A 21,671-nucleotide genomic window follows, 5' to 3' on the forward strand; every position below is an offset into this window, starting at 1 on the left:
CATAATTATACCTTAAATAATTAATAATTTAAAAAATAATTATACTTAATTAACTTCCCATCCTGTACCCCTGCAAACCTCACAACCTGCTACAACACTATAAACACTATTAGCAATTGAATTAAAAATTATAAATAACAAAATTAAGAACTATATTTAAAAATGTTAACAATTGTACAAACACTATATAACATACAATTAAAATAAGAACTAAAACACATTACAATAAAAACGATATTTTTGACGATATTAGTGCTAACGATATTAAAAACACAGATAATCTTGCAAACAATATTACTTAACTAAAAATCGATATTTCTGTCCACGATATTTCCGTATCACTATATTAATATGACACAATATTAAAAACTCGATATTTGTGCAATTAGTTATCACTAACTCGATATTATGTCCAAATACTGATAGCAGTCCATTCTTCATCAGGGTAAGAGAGAGGATTGCCTTGGTGTCACAATAGTAACAGATCTTGAGAAAATGGAGACCAGTGGACTTTGGTCTGAAAATTCAACACACAGCAACGTCTTATATCCCCAAAAGCCAATGTGAGTTTGAAAAAGGTACTATCCGAGGTTAGAGCAGGTTTAACTCTTGGTATCACAGAGACTCTTTCGGTGTGCTGAGCACCCAGACCCTGTAGACCGCTTTTGCTGCTCCTTCATGTTGTGCCTCAACAGAATCCTCCTCCTGTTCTAGTTCTTCATGCTGGGCATCTGAAAAACGCCTTGCTGGTGGGCTTATGCAGATGAAGGTTCCATTAGGGCATTGGGAATAGAGTGTGTGTGTTTGTATGTGTGCACTTGTAAGACCTTTTATCTGACACTGATATAGGCCACTATACTATCCACACCCTGTTTATGAGCATGCCCTGCTAGGGTGTTGGGGGGGCTAGCTGTTAAATAACTCCCACAGGGGTAAAAGTTATGGGAGGCAATGGTTCAGCTGAATCCCAGCATTCCTCGTCACTTTTTCATTCTTCCAAGATCCCCAGTCCCTGCTGTACTCACGTTTGACACTCTGACCTCGTGATCTCTCCCGCTTCCTAACTTTTTCTCCACTCCTCATCTTCTGCCTTTAGAAATGAAAAATAAAATGAACTCCAGACTGAGGTGAAGAGACTTGCAATAAATCAGAATAGAGGAAACACAAATCACTTACCTATTTAGTTTCAGGCTGTTCCTGCGGGGCCTGAAAAAGATCAGATGACAGAATATAATGTGACTGGAAATCGCTGCGCCCTAGCTGTTTGCCATTTCAAAATGACGCCCACTGTCTCATACATTCACACTCTTTTTTCATAGTAACTATTAATTCATCCATCCACATTCGTTGTATTTGCAGACTACTGCTTGATGCCCTGTTGAATGTCTGAGCTATCAATCTTTTTGACTCCTTAATCAATCTCTCGACTGTCCGACCCACATTTCAATTGCCCAGTCACAAATAAATCCATTATCCAGGAATGCCCTGTGTAGCTGTGTGGCTGAACTATCAATCCACTTCTGCTGCTTAGTCCATACATCTGTCTTTTGATTTGACCCAGAGCTCCTATCATCACATTTGTCCAAACACTGATTTAGGGCCCGGGTATGAGTTTGGCGGTCCTGGAGCGGTCCGCCACGTCAGCACCCTGCTCCAGGACTGCCAAACTCAACTGCCTACCACCCGTCAGATTACAAGTGATCTTATGGTCAGGAGGGCATTCCTTTGGCGTTCCCAAGGTGGTGCCTATAAAAAAGGAACCTCAATGGGAACACCAAAGCCCCTTCCTGCATGGCATGGACTGTAAACTCCATGCCGTGCAGGAAAGGGGGTGACAGCACACAGGGTGGCACAACATGTGGCCCCCTTCATGCACACCATGGCCCTGCAGGGCCCCTTTGTTTCCTCTCCGCCATGAAAACCATGGCAGAGAGGAAATTTGTAATATGCTTGGAGGTGCTGCAGCGGTACCGCCAAGCATATTGCAGCCTCAAGTCCTCTGCAACACCGCCAGGGATTTCTCATCCGTGGAGGTTGAGGCGGTCCGATCACCCAACTTGTGATAGGGTGGTTGGACCGCCGGTCATAATTAAGCCCTTAGTCATTTTTCCATTCTACTGACTCTTCAATACGTTTGCCGAATATGCAACACCCATTGGCCATTCATTCACTTATTGCTCCATCATCCATACAATAACTAAACATTTGATAACATTATCGTGAAAGCACAGGTTGATTGCCTACTCCATCCATTTACTGTAATTCTCATCTGATTGATGCACTCATCGGTAAAGTATCTAGCCATTTTTTGTCCCATCCATTCACCCATAGACTGACCCACCCATTTATAGATTTCTTCATCTACCCATTGGTTGCTACATCTATATACCCATTGTTCCAGCGACCACTGCCCCACTTAGTAGACATCTATCCACTGACCCATGTAGCCATCCACTAATTCAGCTACACATTTGCTGGCCTACTTATCCATCGGCTTCCTTATCTATTGACAGCCTTTTCTATGACCTCAATACCTGCTCACTGACTGCCCCATCCATCCAGATCCTTCTATCTATTTTTTGCCCAAAAAACATTGACTGATCCATCTAGCAATTTATGGGTCCATGCGTCAATTAATTGACAAATCTATCCCTTGATTGCGCATCTACCTACTGAATATTTGATAATTAACTCATATATCCATTGACTGAGATACTTGCCCATTTATTGGTGCATCTACTTATTCGTTGGCTGGCCCATCCATTGAGTAGTCAACCTACACAAAGATTAACCTATCAACCACTGATTCGCCATGTTACTGATAATTTATCCTACCTATCTATTAAGGTATGCATGCATGGATGTGCATGTTGTTTCTTCAGCGTGAATCTACCCGAAAAGTAACAGAAGCTACACATAGTTAAAGGAAAAAACATAATCAGAGAGTGATTCTGGACAGGGGGTTCCGGGAGTGGGTGGACAACCCTGCATCAGGATGTAGTGTTCTTTAAAGATCTGTGTCTTCAGCTCTTTCCTAAACTAAACAAGGAGGAACTACTAAGCTTATTCATAAATGAAAAGCAGCGACTTCACAAGGACAGTAACAAGGAGCCAATTGAAAAAATATGGGCGGGGCTTCTATGCCATACCTCAATACAGCATGCCTCACAGAGCAGTGAATGCGCTGCCCAGTCAGTGCTGGCCGGGTCAAAGCACTTTATTTTCAAAATCGAGCCATGTTGCCAGAGGCCTTTCCGGAGCCAGGTGGACTGCAAATGCTACTTACCAGTATGCATCTGTTCTTGGCATGTAGGGCTGCTGACATTCATATCTGTGCATAGATCGCCGCCTAGTGTTGGGTCCGGATGATTGCACATTGTTGTCCTGGAAGAGTCTTCGAAGTATCACGAGATAGGTGGCTCCTCCCCTGGACTACAGTGCGCATGGGCATCGCCTCCATCCCCAGATTGTTTTTAGCCATTGGCAGAGATGGAGTGAAGTATGTGAGTGATGACCATGCTATGAGCATATATATATATATATGAATACTGCAGCTGCTACAGGCGCCGGGGAGGAGGGTGGGCGATATGAATGTCAGCAGCCCTACATGCCAAGAACAGATGCATACTGGTAAGTAGCATTTGCAGTTCGAGGCATGTGGGCTGCTGAATTCATATCTGTGCATAGAATACATAGCAGTCCTCCCATTATTGGCGGCCGCCCGTGCCAGCTGCAGCAGTCTGAAAAAGTGTTTTGAGAACAGCCTGACCAACAGCTGCCTGCTATTTGGAGTGCACGTCTACACAGTAATGTTTAGTGAAAGTATGTGTGGTAGACCATGTGGCTGCTCTACAGATATCTTCTAAGGGAATGTTACCTAGGAAAGCCATAGAGGCCCCCAACTTTCTGGTGGAGTGGGCCCTTGGTGGAATTGTGAGAGTGCGTTTAGCCTTAGCGTAACAGATCTGAATGCATTTCACGATCCACCTAGCGATCCCAGCTTTGGAGATAGCGTTTCCCTTGTGGTGTGAGGCAAATGCAACGAAAAGTTGCTTGGTCTTACGAAAATCTTTTGTCCTGTCAACATAGTACATCAAGGCTCTTTTAACGTCAAGGGTGTGGAGCATCCGCTCCTCCAGAGACTCTGGGTTTTGAAAAAACACTGGCAACTCAATTGTCTGGTTCATGTGGAATTGAGATACAACCTTGGGTAAGAATTTAGGGTTAGTGCGGAGCACCACCCTGTTAGCGTGTACTTGGAAGAAAGGTTCTTGGATGGTGAGTGCCTGCAACTCACTAACCCTCCGTAGCGATGTAATTGCTACTAAGAAAGCAACCTTCCAAGTCAGAAACTGAAGCTCACAAGAGTGCAGTGGCTCAAAGGGAGGACCCATCAGCCTTGTGAGAACCACATTGAGGTTCCATTCCGGAGCTGGTGGCGTCCGTGGTGGAATGACCCTTTTGAGTCCTTCCAGAAAAGCCTTGATAGCAGGGACCTTAAAGAGTGATAGGTGTTGCCTATTCTGGAGGTATGCTGCCATTGCAGACAAGTGAATGCGGATGGAAGAGTACGCCAAATTGTATTGGTACAGGTGGAACAGGTAACAAATGATATTCTGAATGGAAGCATCTAGCGGGTCAATATCGTGGTTTACACAGTAAATGACAAACCGCTTCCATTTAGCCGCATAACAAGCTCTAGTAGTGGGCTTCCTTGCCTCCCGAATGATGTCCATGCAATCGGGGGGAAGATTGAGGTAGCCAAACTCTAGGACTTCAGGAGCCAGATCGCCAGGTTGAGCTGTTGCGGATCTGGGTGCTGAATGTCACCATGGCTCTGCGTCAGAAGGCTGGGTGTGAGATGAAGCCTTTGATGCGGTACCACGGAAAGTTCCAGAAACGTGGTGTACCATGGTTGGCGAGCCCACGTTGGAGCAACCAGGATGAGAGTCATCGAGTGCTGCCTGAGTTTGCGTGCCACCAGCGGTATCAGAGGTGCTGGGGGAAAAGCGTACGCAAATCTGCCTGACCAGTTCATCCACATCGCATTGCCCTGTGATTGCGGGTGTGGGAACCTGGCGGCAAAGCTTTGGCATTTTGCGTTCTCCTTTGTGGCGAACAGGTCTATCTCTGGATGACCCCACCTTTGGAAGTACGGTTGGAGTACCGATGGATGTATCTCCCACTCGTGCATTTGGTGGCTGTGCCTGCTGAGCAGGTCCGCCATCTGGTTGTCCTTGCCCGGGAGATGCTCTGCCATGAGGAAGATGTTCCTCTGAATGGCCCACTTCCACATGCTCTGAGCCAGATGAGACAGCTGCGGAGAGTGTGTGCCCCCCTGCTTCTGAATGTAGTACATGGCCGTCATGTTGTCCGTCCGGATCAACACGACCTTGTTGCACAGATGTACTTTGAATGCCTTCAAGGCCATGAAGATTGCCATCAGTTCCAAAACGTTGATGTGCATCTTCCTTTGCTGTAGTGTCCATAGTCCCTGCACTGTGTAGTGGAGTACATGCGCTCCCCATCCCTGGAGAGAAGCGTCCATTGTCAGGATAATCTGTGGCACAGGCTCCTGGAACGGTCGGCCCTTGCAAAGGTTTTGTGGATTCCACCAATGCAGAGAGTTGTATGCCCGACCGCTCACCAACACTAGGTCTGTCAGTTGTCCATGAGGCTGAGTCCACTGACGTGCTAGGCACTCCTGAAGCGGACGCATATGCAGTCTCGCGTGCGGGACTATGGAGATGCAGGAGGCCATCATGCCTATCAACTGCATGAACACCTTCGCTGGAAGCGAGTGCTGAGGTCTGAATCGTTGGATCAGCGTTTGGATACTGGCGATTCTCACTGAATTTGGCTGCGCAGTGGCTAGCAGAGTGTCTATTGTCGTGCCCAGATACTGCCGTATATGGGCGGGTTGGAGATGGGATTTTGGATAGTTCAGCGAGAATCCCAGATCGTGCAGGAGATGAATTGTGCGGGACACGTGGTCGGCGCACTGCTGTTCTGTCTGTGCCTGAATGAGCCAGTCGTCCAGATAGGGATAGACGTGGACGTTCTGGCGTCGTAGATGCGCCGCCACAGTCGCCAGGCACTTTGTAAAGACTCTTGGCGCTGTGGTGACCCCGAAAGGCAGAACCCTGAACTGGTAGTGCTGGTCTTGAATCGTGAATCTGAGGTACTTCCTGTGGGAAGGATGCAGGGGAATATGAAAGTATGCATCTTTCAGATCCAGCGTAGCGAGGAAGTCTCCCTGTCGAAGCAGGGGGAGGACCTGCTGCAACGTGAGCATATGGAAATGCTCCGATAGAATGTACCAGTTGAGGGGCCTGAGGTCCAGGATGGGCCTTAGGGATCCGTCCTTTTTGGGGATTAGAAAGTACAGAGAGTAAACTCCTGTTCCCCTTTCTTGCAGTGGGACGAGCTCTATTGCCCCTTTTTGCAGCATGACTTGAACTTCCTGCTGCAACAAGTGCAAGTGCTCGCCGGACATAGGACGGCTTCTTGGAGGTATGTTTGGTGGAGTGGAAGTAAGTTCCAGACAGTAACCGTACTGGATAAGAGACTTCACCCACCTGTCCGTGGTGATGGATTTCCACGCGGGCAGGAACTGCTGGAGTCTCCCCCCGACTGGTGTTGTGTGGTCGGGGGGCAGTGACAAGGCGTCACTGTTTGTTGGCGGTGGAGGACCTGGAGCTGTTGTTTCCACGTCCCCTGCCTTTGACGTTGTTGCCCCTGTAACCACCTCTACCTTTGTTGGTGTATGAGGTTTGGGTGTTGCTCTTGTAGTACTGTGTGGATTGTGATGCCTGACCCCTTGAGGTGCCTCTGTTATTGGAGCGGCGAAAGGAACCACCCCGAAACTGCTGAGACTGGAGGGCCCCCATAGACTTAGCAGTGTCCGTGTCTTTCTTCATTTTTTCAAGTGTCGCATCCACCTCGGGGCCAAACAGGTGGTCAGGATTAACTGTTTGGTTCAAGATTGTTGTCTGTATATCTGGTTTGAAGCCTGATATTCTAAGCCATGCATGTCTCCTCAGCAACACGCTAGTGTTGATCGCCCTGGAGGCGGTATCAGCCACGTCCAGCGCACATTTGATGGAAGCGTTGGTGATCAGCTTCCCCTCCTGAATCAACATTTCACCTGCCTCCTTGTACTGATCAGGCAAGTGCTGCAGAAGTGTTTCTAGGGTGTCGTAATGCGCCCTATCGTAGCGTGCAAGTAGGGCCTGCGTGTTTGAAATGCGCCAAATATTAGCAACCTGCGCAGCAATATGTTTCCCTGAGGCTTCAAATATTTTTGACTCTTTGTCTGGGGGAGGAGCGTCACCCGTGGTCTGCAAGTTCGCCCGCTTACGTGCGTTGGATACAACCAAAGAATCCAGCGGCAAGTGTCCCTTGATGTATGTTGGATCCGAGGGCGCTGCCTTGTATTTTTTATCAATTCGAGGATTGATGACTCGCGCCCGAGTGGGCTCCTTGAAAACCTCAGGCGCGTGCTTCAGCACTCCCTTGAGCATAGGCAATGTTTTGACTGACTTTTCAGCTACTGAGAAAGTGTCAAACAGAAAATCGACATCCACAGGATCTGAATGTAGGTCGACATCATGGTTAGCTGCAGCCCTCTCAATCAGAGCGTTGAAGGCTGCAGAGTCCTCTGTTGGAGAAGTCTTTGCTGCAAAGAGCTGCGGCTCATGACCCGACTGAGGGTCCTCAGGGTCGCCTCCGGCAGACCAAGGTTCATGTACCTCCTCTGGATCCGAGTAAGCTGGATAATTGTACTCGTCCTCTTCATCTCCGTCCCCTTCCCTAGCGTTGGAATGCATCGGTGAAAGTTCCAAATTACGTGGAGATGCAGGCTCTATAGGGGCAGAAGTACCCGCAGAGTCCTTCTTGTTTTTGAGTGGGATACGATAATGCTCCAAAACCGGCTCCGAGGTGATCTTCCGTTTGAGGAGAGAGAGCTTCCCGGTGTTGGCGTCGATGAGAACCTCTTCGGCACCACCAAGGACGCCTTGGGCGTCGACACCACCTTCAAAGGCACCCCGGCCCCATGCTTCGAAGCGAAAGCCTTTGGCGTCGTCTTCGGCGGCAGCGTGTAGCGGATAGGCGTCTGCACTTTTGCTGGCTTTGGTGTAGGCTTCGGCACCACATCCTTCGGTTCGGGAGCGATAGCGTCCTTCCGAATCCGCTGCAGGGACTCCACGACCTTTTTTGTTAAGGCCGAGGAGGGCTGTACCGGCTCGAGCGATTTCCCCGAGCCCGGAGTCGGGTCGGCGAAAGGCACGGTCTTCGGCGCCGACACATCACCATCCTTGGCCTTGACGGCCGGAGTCGGCGCAGCCAGAGCTTCGGCGTCGTCCTGACGCTTCTTCGGAGCCTTTTTCGGGTCATCGACCTCGACCACCTTCGGCGCCGACGCGGCTGCGTCGGTCGTCTTCGCCTTCGGCTTCGACACCGGGGCCTTCGGGTCGGCCATCTTGGCGTGGCTCTTGCTGTCGGCCATTTTGAATTTCTTAGACTTTGAGGCCTCTGGAGACTTCTGTCCCACCAGTGCGACTTTCACTTTCGGTTTCGAAACCGTATGTGTGGACCCCGATGGCTTCACTTTCGTTTTCTTCAACGGGAGTGGCACATCAGAAATGTCCGTGGCCGGGCCCGGAGGCGAGGCCGTGGGACAATTAACAAGGTCTTGGGTAAGGCCCGAAGGCGATCCCTCGACCTGGGCCGTATAATGGGGGTTGACCCCTGAGTCAGTCTGAGGATGCTCCTCCTCTGAGCTATCCTCCACGGTGGCAATGGCCCCATCGTCGTCCCCTACCTCACCGACGACTTCCTCAAACTCCTCGTCTCCCGCGTCGTAGTTTTCTTCCTCCGACGCCGGGCTAGAGTCCGAAACTTGAAAGACATTGTCGTCTCCAACGTCTTCTTCGAAGATGTTGTCTGGCGGGGGCGCTGATAACTGGGCCTGGAGTCTAGCGGCCCGACGAAGCTTGAGAGTCTTCTTACACCGGAACTTTGAACAGGCCATACACCTGGCCTCATCATGGTCCGGCGACAGACATTTGTTGCACACTGGGTGCACGTTGAGGTGTGAATACTTGGAGGTGCACACCGGGCACCTTTTAAACGGGGTCCGTTCCATGTCTGGAGCGTCGAGTAGGCCCGTCCGCGCCGTCAGCACGCGGAAGGGCAGCAAGAGTTCGGAGCTGAAGAACAGTCAAACCCGAACGAAAAACGATACCGACGCCAAGCCTAAAGACCTTTTGGTCTCAAGTTAGGAAAGTTAAACAACTATCGATTCCGACAGAGGGAACCGAAACACATCCGAACCCAATGGCGGAAAAAAACAATCTGGGGATGGAGGCGATGCCCATGCGCACTGTAGTCCAGGGGAGGAGCCACCTATCTCGTGATACTTCGAAGACTCTTCCAGGACAACAATGTGCAATCATCCGGACCCAACACTAGGCGGCGATCTATGCACAGATATGAATTCAGCAGCCCACATGCCTCGAACCTCTTGTTACCTCCGTTTTACCAAAGGGGTGAAGGTTTCATTCCCGCTCTCTCACTGGGGCTGGCCGATTAACGTATGCAGATTGAGCAGCGGGCCTGAGCAGAGGACACAAATGGTCAAAGAAGGAAGACATTTAAAGAAAGAAGAACATGCAGAGAGGGTGCCCAGAGCAGGATGCGCTGGAGAGGAGTGAACAAGCATTCAAATAGTGAGCGGGGGAGCAGGGCTTACAAAAAAAGTTTCAAAAATGAAGAAAATAAAAACTAGAACAAAATCATTCCATTTGTGAACTACTATTAAAGTGTTCACATCTGCAAAATGTGTTGGGCGTATTCCAGCATCAACGAACAGCACCGCTGCCCATTGTCAAAAGCCTGCTGAATGGTTGCAACCAATGCCTGCCTGGGCTAGACAAAAGCGTATCATGGTGTGAGTGACAACATGAGCCCTCGCCAAACAGCTACAGCAGTCTTTGGGCTACAACTAAAGGGTGAACTGAGGAATAAAACACCAGGGATAGAGAAAGAACCTAGGAAGAACGTGTAGACTGAGTTTATGATACTGTAAAATAATAATAAAATAATGAGGGAGTAAAACACCCGTAGAGACGCTGTGGGAATAATAAATAATGGTGCTGCACCATATACACATTTTAAAAGTGTTTCAATGTAGTTTCTGTAAAATCGGTCTCCGGTTCAGATATCTATGTTCACATTGAAATTTAAAGAATGATATGTTCATGGACACACCAGGACAGTGAGATGACAGAAGCTGGGCGGGGCAGAGAGAAGCGGTTGACAAAGACGAAGATCATAAAGCAAAATAAGGGGGCTCCCCGTAGGGTTTCTTAGTGATATAGGCAGGCCAAGGGGGGAAGGACAACTGTATAGAAAATGATAGAAGGCACCCTGCCTGGGATTTGTAGAGGTCCTAGCTAGAGGATCCAAACATGATAAGAAAAGGGGGGGTGGTTAACCCAGAGGCTGAAGCTGCACAGGACAAGAACAGGGTCAATCCAAACAGACTCAACAACATATATTAGATGAATACATATTTTTTATTTTTTCCTTTTTAAATATATTGTTTGTAATTTTCAAAAGACAGACATGTATAAATTAGATAGTCACAGTGATATTTTAAGAGACACAAGACAAAATTTATCTGAATTAAGATCTGCCCAGTACTGACCACACTTCAACCAAACAACCACACTCATTCACACAGGAGTTTGCTCTAACTATTGTTTGAACATTCAGCTTTCATTCATCCATTCATTCCTATAGTCCAGGCGTAGACAACAATAGATGGTCAATAAGTTGCCTAAATCGGGAGGTTAATCCAGGCAGATGGTATTAATACGGGTCCTGATTTAGTTAGGACAGAATGCCGTATTCCTGGGAAAACATGCCGACGCGCGTTTCGGTGAAAGGCCAATGTGGCCACACCTTCGTCAGGGCCGGGGCAGTATGCTGGGCAGGGGACAGGAATAAAATCTGTTTGCTTTATTGAGAAGGCATAAGACGGCGATAGGGTTCAAAGACAGCCTTCACGAAGTCAGGAGGGGACGGATTCCAGTTGTTACCAAACTATTAGGTCTCAACTCCTGGTCCTCTGAAGGGATTTACAAGGCGCTTTGCTCTAACAAGTGGCTCACATAAGTCGGGTAACCAGAGACATGGGGTGGCCGGTCGCTATTCGTCGTATTCTCTTCCGCGGTGTTTAGCTGTTAATTTTTCTATTGTCTGTTCGAGAAAATCCTATTGGTCATCAGGTAGGGAGTTGGTCCGTCACATTGCTGTCTTTAACGACTTTTGCGATTGTTGGCAATCCTGCAAGCACTAATACTATGCCTTCGGTGCCGTGCGCCGTAACAGGACAATCAGGTCGGGTAATTTTAACATGAGGTTCTTCAAGGGACGGAGCCGGGCTTTTTAGTTTGGATTCCACTGACTATGTTAAACCGCCTGAGATCATAACGGGAAACTGCTCACTCGGGTTCCGTCATAGAGTCGGTCGTTATCTTCCGATGGGGTTCCGCTGGCTGCCTCGGTTTGCCAACTGTGGGATACAGTGTCCTGTGAAAAGACGAAGATCATAAAATAAATCTTTAACGCAGCGGGTGTTTAGTCATCTGCTTCGAATGGAAAACACGGTTTCAACAGGAGCAGAACAAAGCGAGGAGGCAGCCGAAGCCAAGAACATGTCAATGTGCACAATAAAACAGTCTCAGATGCAGTGGTCTCTGGGGCGAACTGTCTTTATTAATATGTGCGGCATGCAGGGCGTTCCTGAAACGGTCTTCTAAACGATCTGCAAATTAAAACTCAGACAGACAAGCAGGCAGAGTGGGAGGAACCCGGACAATCCTGGGTACAGAACACTGGAGGTGACAACACATCCAACCAAAAGCTTATTCACGGACAAAACAATGTAAGCAAACGGTGACACGGACAGACTACAAACGCTGCCAGAGGTACTCACTTTGTAAAGCAAGGTAAACAGGCTAGTGATGGTCTTTAAACCCATAAAGACGCAAGCTTTTTTATAAAACTATTGTTGGAATAGATGCTATAAATGTCGATGAGCGGCAGGCGGTGTGATAAGGACCAGCCCGAAACGATGAAGTGCTTCATTAGAATAAAACTAGCACGATGGGAAACTGAAAGTACGGCCGGCCACCGGCCAGCCATGAATAATTAGGGGAGGAGAAGCCGCACAGCACACGCTGGGAGAAGCCCTTTGATGTGCTGTGCGGCCGTGAAAAAACGCAATTAGGAGGGAGGGAGGGAGGCTGATGCGCGTGCTTGTTTGGTCAAGTGATTCACGTGAACTCAAAGAAAACCGCACAAACAAAACCCTTGGTTTCACGATTATTTTGAGCACTTGAATTTTCGCTCCGCTCAATGCGCATGCGCGCGATAGGTCGCGAGACCTAAAAAAGGTGGGGATCGCTCTGATAGATATAAGTGGGGATGTCCTTTCAGTTCCTAGGTGCGTACATGAAGAAGGCCTATTGCCCAGCTTTTTTTCTGCCCTTTTTGTCTTCAGTCTGCAGTGTTAATTGGCCATCTATTAATTTACAGATTCTTTTATCCAATAACTTTTCCAATAATGAACTCATAGGCAGATTGACAGACCAACGAGTTACTGAAAGAAGCATCCATTCGTTGATAAGCTCATCTGTCCATTGATGACTCAGCAATTTACTGACTTACACATCTAACTATTGGTATCTATTGCCTAGACAACGAGCCCATTGATTAACCCTCCTATCCTTTGCCAAGTAAATGCATTAATCGACCCAACAGTCGATAATCGGCCAATCTAATTGTTGTTTGTCCCACACAATAATTGATAGCCCCTCGCCTTATCAATTGCTCCATTTTCTATGTATTGCTGGCTTCCAATCAACAATTGTCAAATCTATTGGCTCCATACGTATGCATGTGTTATAAGTAGCGGAGACCTGTACGGATCGACGGAGGGTACCTTACACTATTTGGGAGAGTGGGGATGGTAGGGTTAATATTGTGTGAGTGATATGGCAAAGGAAGGTGCACGTAAGGGAGGCTAGAGGTGCATTGTGAGCATGCTCTAGAATAGAAGCCATAGTGAGATAGCAGCATAGGGTACTGGCCAGGGTAGCATTACAAGAGTTCTGCAGAAGTCTTACTGTGACTGCAATGCATGGACAAGTGAGGGTAGAGATTAGCTGTGAGAGCCTGGTGGAACTGTTACTGGAATAGGTCTACAAGCTTAGGTAAGATCTACGCCACAAGAGCTCTGTGAAATTCTTACTGGACTAGAAATGAAGGTTTCACGAGAAGGTAGAGCTGCACTGTGAGAGCTTTGTTGTTGAATGAAGTTTTACTGGGATAGAAGTGTATTGTGAGAGCTCTGCGGATGTCTCAGTTCTGCGATAGCAGAGCAGAGAGCAAGTCAGGACAGAGAAGCACTGGGAGAGCACTGTGGAAACATTTATTCCTGGAGTAGGAATGCATGGTGCAAGGGAGGGTTGGGGTCCTTTGAGAGAGCCCTGTGAAGGTTGTAGTCGTGACATATTGAAGTCCTAGTTTGCAATAGCAGTGCATGGTGCAAGTCAAGACAGAGAAGCACTGGGAGAGCACCGTGGAAATATTTATTCCTGGAGTAGGAATGCATGGTGCAAGTGAGGGTTGGGGTCCTTTGAGAGGGCCCTGTGAAGGTTGTAGTCGTGACATATTGAAGTCCTAGTTTGCAATAGCAGTGCATGGTGCAAGTCAGGACAGAGAAGCACTGGGAGAGCACTGTGGAAACATTTATTCCTGGAGTAGGAATGCATGGTGCAAGTCAGGGTTGGGGTCCTTTGAGAGAGCCCTGTGAAGGTTGAAGTGCTGATATCTTGAGGTCCTAGTCTGCAATAGCAGTGCATGGTGCAAGTCAGGACAGAGAAGCACTGGGAGAGCACTGTGGAAACATTTATTCCTGGAGTAGGAATGCATGGTGCAAGTCAGGGTTGGGGTCCTTTGAGAGAGCCCTGTGAAGGTTGAAGTGCTGATATCTTGAGGTCCTAGTCAGCAATAGCAGTGCATGGTGCAAGTCAGAGCAGAGGTACAGTGTCAGGACTCTGTGATTGTCTGTACTGCAAAGCAGTGCACGTGTTAATTAAAGAAGCAAGCTTTGTGAGAGCATGAGAACCAATAACCAATGCCTGTAGTTTATACGCGCCCATGTGTTCACAAGTAAAACTTAAAACACAAAAGAAGATCCTTGTGTTTCCATTTGTTCCCACAAGTGAAAGCATTGGCAATTTCACGAGTACAGCCACGAAAGATAGACCTTGTGCTTCCCAATGTTAGAAGTTTATAGTTGGTTCAGTGGAGAATTTACTTTGGTACTATTGGTTTTGTATTCCTCATTATACTGCGCAACTACAAGTACCAGAATGCAAAGTTAAAAGATGGACAGAACAAGCTTCTCATGCCTGACCTGGGAGACACTGAGCGCTTCAGAAACAACTCAAAGTATTATCTTTAGTTCTCTTATGTTCTCCTCTGACGCTTCCCAGTGTTAAGTTGCCTGTAGTGCTGCATGCTTCTCTGAGGTCTCAGGAGGATTCAGCCTCCATACTGATGAAAGTAATGGTGCCCCAGGTAACAGGCGCGGGTACCGGGAATAGGCAGGGATTACCCGCTGTCCAGCCTGTAGCTCCCTGATCCCGGGGAGTGGAGGTGTCAGCCCTGTGTGTAAGGATGTCACGCAAGAAAGTGCACACACCCCCTCCTTCTGTAAATTCTTGCTTGTCTCTCGAGTGAGCCTTTGAGCCGGGAGAGATCCTTCACTGCTAAAGTGGGGCCTACCAACATCAAGACTGTAATATTTAAGCCAGGAAGTGGATGTTACTGCAGGCAGGTCTTGACACTACCAAGTGGCGTTCTGTTGAAAAGTATCTGTTCTGCCACTTTCAAGGCGGCCTCTCTCTCTCTCTCTCTCTCTCTCTCTCTCTCTCTCTCTCCTTGAAGAGAAGGTTCCAGCATCCATGCAACTTTAATTACATTTTCAACTCTCATTTTCGAAACACAGAAGCTTCATGGCAGGCTGTGTGTTAAATTATTTAAAAAAATAATTCAATGTGCATTTTCCGAGGTGGCCGAGAGGGGACGGAGGGAAATCCCCTTCCATGAAAGCAGATTGCCCCCTCCCCCCACAACACTGCAGGGGTAGAGGGGGTCGTATTAAGCCTCTGGGTGACTCAAGAGCAAGCTCAACATGGAGGAGGTGGGGAGAAGCACACAGGTGACAGAGAATAACACTGAGTGCAAGGAGGAAGAACTACATGAGGGAGGCAGCTGGAAAACACATACACACTTATGGAGTACTTAACCAAAAGTAGAGCTTGAAAAGCAAGCATTGGAAGCATAGGAGCCAGACAATCAAAAGATATGGTAAATGGGTCATGCTCTATTGATGGGGCAAGCACAAGAGTGACAAGCTGGGGCCCAAATAAGAAGCAAGGAAGAGTGACGAGAAAGCAAAACAGTGGTAAGAAATGGACAGGAGTCTAGCCCCTGTATGTTATTAATAACCCACAATATGCCTCACAACAGACAACCTTTGTGCAATCTGAAACACCACAAATTACTCAGAATGCATTCTAGTTTATTATTATTTAGCAACAAGGGTGGATTACATCTGTGTTTGCTTGTGTTTCAGTGTAGAAGGGAGATTGATTAGAAATTGGGTGTGGACTGTGCCATTTTGTGGATAAGCCAAGACTGATTTGCATTTGATTTATCCGTAATGGCTCCAGCAACCTCAAAAATAAATTAAACAACTGTGCCCAGAGTATTTAACAGGGGTTTAGGCTGATTCAAACATTTCCAACCATTCCTTTTGCGTTGTCCAAGTGAGATACCATAGGAAGCAAAGGGTTTTCCTGCAAGGAGTACACAGCCCATTCGATATTAGGACTCGCTGATGAGTCCAGCAAGTCAGCAACACAACTGTGATTGTTTGTGATATGATTCTCAGAGATGAAGGCGCACTGTAGAGGATCCAACTAGACTGTCAATTTTTCTGTAGGGTCAACACCCATTTGCATGTGTTTGGTTCCTGTCCCTATTGACACAGAAAAGTTCAAATTGATGGAATGTGCCCCAATTATTTTTCAGTGGCCCAAATTGATTCAAGTTCTTCCATCTATAACTTTTGAGTTGTCCTCTCGGTGCTATCTGAGCTTCCTTTATCAGTGCCCTTGTCAGAGTTACAGAGCTTCACCATATGAATATTCGCAAGTTGTATTCTCACAGTGTTCAGGACTTCAGCACTTAAGCTGCATTTATCAGCACTCTGTCAGTGTTACAGGGCCCCTGCAATGCTCTGTTGCCACTGTAGGAATCCAGCAGCGTGAGCTAGCCCCACCAGTACCCTGTAGATATTACAGGGCCACAGCTAAATCTCTGTTACCGCTGTAGGAATCCCGCAGCATACTAGCCCCACCAGTACCCTGTAGATATTACAGGGCCCCTGCAATGCTCTGTTGCCACTGTAGGAATCCAGCAGCGTGAGCTAGCCCCACCAGTACCCTGTAGATATTACAGGGCCACAGCTAAATCTCTGTTACCGCTGTAGGAATCCCGCAGCATACTAGCCCCACCAGTACCCTGTAGATATTACAGGGCCACAGCTAAATCTCTGTTGCCACTGTAGGAATCCAGCAGCGTGAGCTAGCCCCACCAGTACCCTGTAGATATTACAGGGCCACAGCTAAATCTCTGTTACCGCTGTAGGAATCCCGCAGCATACTAGCTCCACCAGTGCCCTGTATGTGTTACAGGGCCCCTACAATGCTCTGTTGCCGCTGTAGGAATCCAGCAGCGGGAGCTAGCCCCACCAGCTCCCAGCAGCCGTTGCAGGGCTCTATTACCACTGCAGGGATCCAGCAGTGTGAGCCAGCTCCACCCATGCCCTGTAAAAGCTTTGCAGTGCGAGTTTCATTGGATCGCCATTACCTGTATGTGACTTAAGAACCAATCCTGTGAGCTTCCTGTCGGCAGTGACCCTCACTGCTCTCGGACTTCTGCAGTGGGGTCTTTTTCTTAAACCCCTACAGGGTCCAGGCAATGTTAACTGAACAAGCTCCAGTGCCCTGCGAATCGCTATAGGTCCCCGGAAGCATGCACTACCTTCCGCAGTGCCTGTCAATGCTACAGGACCACAGCAGGGTGCAATGCCCTCACTCGTACCTATCTGTACACTCTGTTCGTGTGCGCTCCCTCCCTCCAGTAGTGCCAATCGTGATAAAGTACCCTAACAGAGAGAGTCTACTCACGAATGACCCTCCTTGGACAAGATCTGTGTCCTCAACAGGGTCCCATACCTGCACTCACAGTGCCTGTGTTCAATGAAGGACAGCTCCATGTATGCATTTTGTCCAGGCAGCACCTTCAAGAGCTGAAATATAGAAGAGAATGGTCAAATGTATTTAACCAATATTTCAAAGCAGTCCCTACTATTGGAAACACCCTGCACATATCCTTTACACGCCCTGCATGTTTCACAAGGTCCACACACAGGCTTAACAGTGAACACAGCTTGTATGTCTCTTTCATACATAAGGCATACAATCTGCACACAGATCACCTCCAGTCTGCACACAGTTTACACATATTATCCATATATCCTGCACACATTATGTGCACAACCTGCACTCATTCTGAAAACAACATTCACACATCCTGCGTACGGCTTGAGTTTGCCCCCATCTTGCCCACAGCGCCTGCCCACAACATAAACACATCTTGCTTTCATCCTGCACATAACCAGATCATAACCTGTACGCACCATACATGAGACACAGACGCCATACTCAACCTACCCGCAGCCTTCTCACAGTCGACACATTGCATTTAGACAGCTTGCAGACACCATGCACACACCCTCCAATAGCCCACACAAATCTGGCATACAGCTTGCTTATATTATGGACACACAGCCTCCAGACAATCTACACACATCCTCCCTACAAGAGTATTTATGCTGTGTCATCCTCTGGACCCAAGATAAGGGAAGATCAAGCAGGGGTCCGTTTAGAGATGCAATCACCCTCTGGAGAATTACTAAGACATTACAGGCTCCAAAAGGATAAACAATGAATTGCTTCCTTGCGTACAAACAGGGAAGGTCAGAAAAATACAACCAAGTATACTTCTATTTTCACAGAAGACCTAAGCAGGAAGGAATATCTGATGATGCAGACACTGTATCAATGAAAACTAAGGAGCGGATTTGGAGTTTGGCAGATGGAGTAGTGTCCATCAAGATTGTGGAGAGCATTACCTTCGCCATCCCAAGGGCAATCTGTCCATCAAATTTAGAGATGGCTGCTGGCTCTGTGGTCATCGCTGTACAGTGAAAGGGACCGCCATGAATGGGGTTCCTTTTAATATGCTAAAAGTTTGGTGGAAGGCCGCTGTTGGTTTTGAAAGCCCTCGACCAAACGTTTACAAAGTTTTTGTTTTTTGAAACAAGCTTCCAAAGTGGGAGCTTGTATCTCAAAAACAAAACAACTAATGACTACATCAAGGTATTTCATTATGAAGAATAGAGGATATGAGATAAACCATGCTTTGTTTTGCTTTCTTAAAAGACCTATTGTGGCTATAGAAATCAGAGATAAGTTCAGCTACTGTCAGTAAGGTAAAGATAACAATAAGCCCTGAGTGATAAACTAAGGTTTTGCTTTCATGAATCGACTGTTGATTAAATAATAAAAAGTGGATATGTTCAGAGATTTGTAAAGCTATTCCTGCAATGTGCAGCTACCAATACCTCCTTGATTGCATTTAGAATGTTCAGATTTTGAACTTTCACAAACATTCTGCAAAATAAAGCATGTGCAATGGATAGCCTCAGATATATTTGAAGATATTCATGGAATGTTCAGCTAACAATGGGTCGTAATTGCAATTTGATTGTTACAGGTTTAGTTTAGGTTTTTAGCTTGTATTTATAGGTTAATAAATAAAGAGTGGACAATGGTGAAGCTCTGCAGAGGCTTTCATTATGATGTCATCAGTGGCGGCTCCTCCATAATGACGGAGGAGCGCCGCTCCAGAGCCTGTGCCAGCAGACTATAAATAAAATGATAATAATGCAATGTTATTATTTTATTTATGCTGTCTGAGCCCCGCCTGGATTGGGTGCGGAGCCTGTACCCCGAGGGCCCATCCCTTTCCGGCCGTTGGCTGCCGAGAGGAACAGCGATGCAGCCATCACCGGGAGCGGAGCGGGGCAGCAGGTAAGTATTTTTTTTTTTAATTCTTATATTTTATTTCTTCTCCCCTACCAAACCTGCTGCCCTCTCCACCAGCGGCTGCCACTGGATGTCATTTCACTGAAATATGGCCATTTTTCACTGGTTCCTTTAAAATAACGGTTTTTTTATAACTGCATTTTGCGCAAATAACCATGTAATATATGTTCACATAGTTATACTTAAGGTTGATCCCGCACTCCATAGGAAATATGATTTCTGTATCCATAATGAGTCTGTTTCCTTAAGACAAATCTGCAGAGGTCCCAAAACATTTTACACTAGGCTTTAAGGGATTTCCCTAGTATTTTTTTTCTCCTTGCGTAATTCTGACTTTGCAAAAATTATGGCAGTTGGTGGCCTTTCAGTAATTCAGTGCCTTTTCTTGGTTTGATGCTAAACCGCTCTGATGTCTTGGAGATATAAGGCAAAATGTGAGTGCCCAGTACGCAAGTCAAAGTATGTACATTTTTCAACCTACCTGTAAACTCATTGATGTTAGAAAATTCGAACACGATGAGTATGTAAAATCCTCTGCAGAGGTGCACTTACACTTACAAGTGTTTTCCTCCCAATGTTCACAAATGTGAGGAAAACACAAGAAAAAGAAATACAAGAAACTGCTTAGCAGGAGAGCTGATGCTGAATGATTCATAAATGGGGGAGTACGCCTTGCCCACTGTTTCACAGGTCAGAAAGAGATTAAAACAAAGTAAAAAGGAGTTGGACCCAGACTCCTCTGGCTTGGCAGGACCACGGGGGCTCTTCACAGTGCCCCCACTGTCTAGCCCACGGTTGGGGGGGGGGGGTATATTTACTCCCTACCCTGCCTTGCCTCAAAGCCTTAAAGGGAAATTGCAGCCCATACCCACCCACAAGGACAGGACACAGCTACAGCTTCCCAAGTGTCTGCCTCTGCCCCCTCCACCTTGCCAAAGGGTGGATGGAGGGTTAATAACTCAATATTATATACTACGTTACATTCTGCACATTTCCATATAGTTAGAATATTTTGTCATCGTGGCTCCATCTTTCCATGAGGCAGTTCCCCCCTGGGGAGGGGAGGATGGGGGTGTGGGGGGAGGGGGGCAGGCAGACCCGTTCAAGCATGCATTCCCCACCAGAGGATTTGGCTAAGCAGTTCCGTCCATTACCTTTTATTAGATCAGTGAGTCTCTGTAAGTGGGAGTGGTATGGTTAGAGTGTGCTGTGCTTTAGACCCCTTCTTGATGAGGCCAAAGAATTCCTCAAATTGCTTAAAGTCCTGAGCCGGAAATACGAGGGCCAGCAATTTGAGCTGGACTTTTCCGTTTAGAGAGAGAATGGTAAGACTGATTTTCAAATTGCCAGCCTCCTTCTGCAATGGAACAGACAAGCTAAAATGATAGAATGGAATACTACCCAGAGGATTTTCCAGTCATTCTGGCTCGAGCATTTGTGTTTTTATTGCTTTCGTGTTAATTGCAGACATGGCATGGTATCTAAAAAGTAGGACATGTGTCCTTAAGTTTTACATGTCCTGGCAATGAAAATCTCCCAAGGTAATTTTTCGCTGTTGCAAGGCTAACTCTCCCATAGACTAAAAACTAGATTACCTTATTACACTCATGTGATAACTCCGGTTTGGGAGCACAAAGAGTAGTCTGAGGGCTGTGCCCACCCCTTCTTGACTACTGAAGCTGCCTGCCCAGTCAGTGACAAATGCAGTCCACACCTAGGCCTGCCTACCCATTGTTAACTTAGACAGTTTAAAGCCAGACCCAGGGGGAGGGGAAAATTGACAGTAACTAGTTCAGGGGTAGACAAAAAGAGGGACCTCACATGCAGGCTGGCACTGAATATACAAGTGGCACCCTCAGAACCTCTCATCAGAACGCTACTGGTAAACAATATGGAAGATTTAGAAGAAAGACAGCCCTGATGTCTGAAGACCTGTTTGCATTGACCCCAGGAAACCAGTAGTGACTCTAAGGGTAAATTGTCTGAGCTTCAGTTTGAGCTAGATGGACACAACAAGGCCTCCCTCCACCTACCTAGCTAACCAACACCACTAGATCTGCCTGAGCCCTGAGGCTGGCTGCAACTGGAATTTGTCTTGAGCCCCATGAGGTGACTCCCAGGTCCTGAACTCTGGGCTGCTGACAGAGTGTACCCCTTCTACTTCAAAACTGCCAGAACTGAACTCCAGGTGAAAATCCAGAAGTTTGGGGCGTCAAGTGACCACAAACAACCTCCACGCCTCCCACCAACAGGGACCTGCTCTTCACATCAGCAGGGACCGCCCGCATCAGTCGCCAACGTGAAGCTCTGCCAGCAACCTGCTCTTCGCGCTGACAGCAGTTTCTTTACTGCTTC

At 47.3% G+C, this 21,671-nt stretch overlaps 1 protein-coding gene across 1 annotated transcript in view; it reads right to left on the minus strand.

Annotated features, from left to right (window-relative positions):
- PGF (placental growth factor) overlaps positions 1 to 21,671 on the minus strand; it is a 196,255-nt gene that overhangs the window by 43,359 nt on the left and 131,225 nt on the right. Inside the window, exons 4-6 of the mRNA XM_086937506.1 lie at positions 17,382 to 17,455; positions 1,177 to 1,206; positions 1,026 to 1,090 (exon numbers count right to left, since the gene is read on the minus strand). Coding sequence (XP_086793632.1) covers positions 1,026 to 1,090; positions 1,177 to 1,206; positions 17,382 to 17,455 — 169 coding nt within the window. The remainder of the gene's footprint in view (positions 1 to 1,025; positions 1,091 to 1,176; positions 1,207 to 17,381; positions 17,456 to 21,671) is intronic.

This window comes from Lissotriton vulgaris, chromosome 9 (assembly GCF_964263255.1).
Source record: "Lissotriton vulgaris chromosome 9, aLisVul1.2, whole genome shotgun sequence".
NCBI lineage: Eukaryota > Metazoa > Chordata > Amphibia > Caudata > Salamandridae > Lissotriton > Lissotriton vulgaris.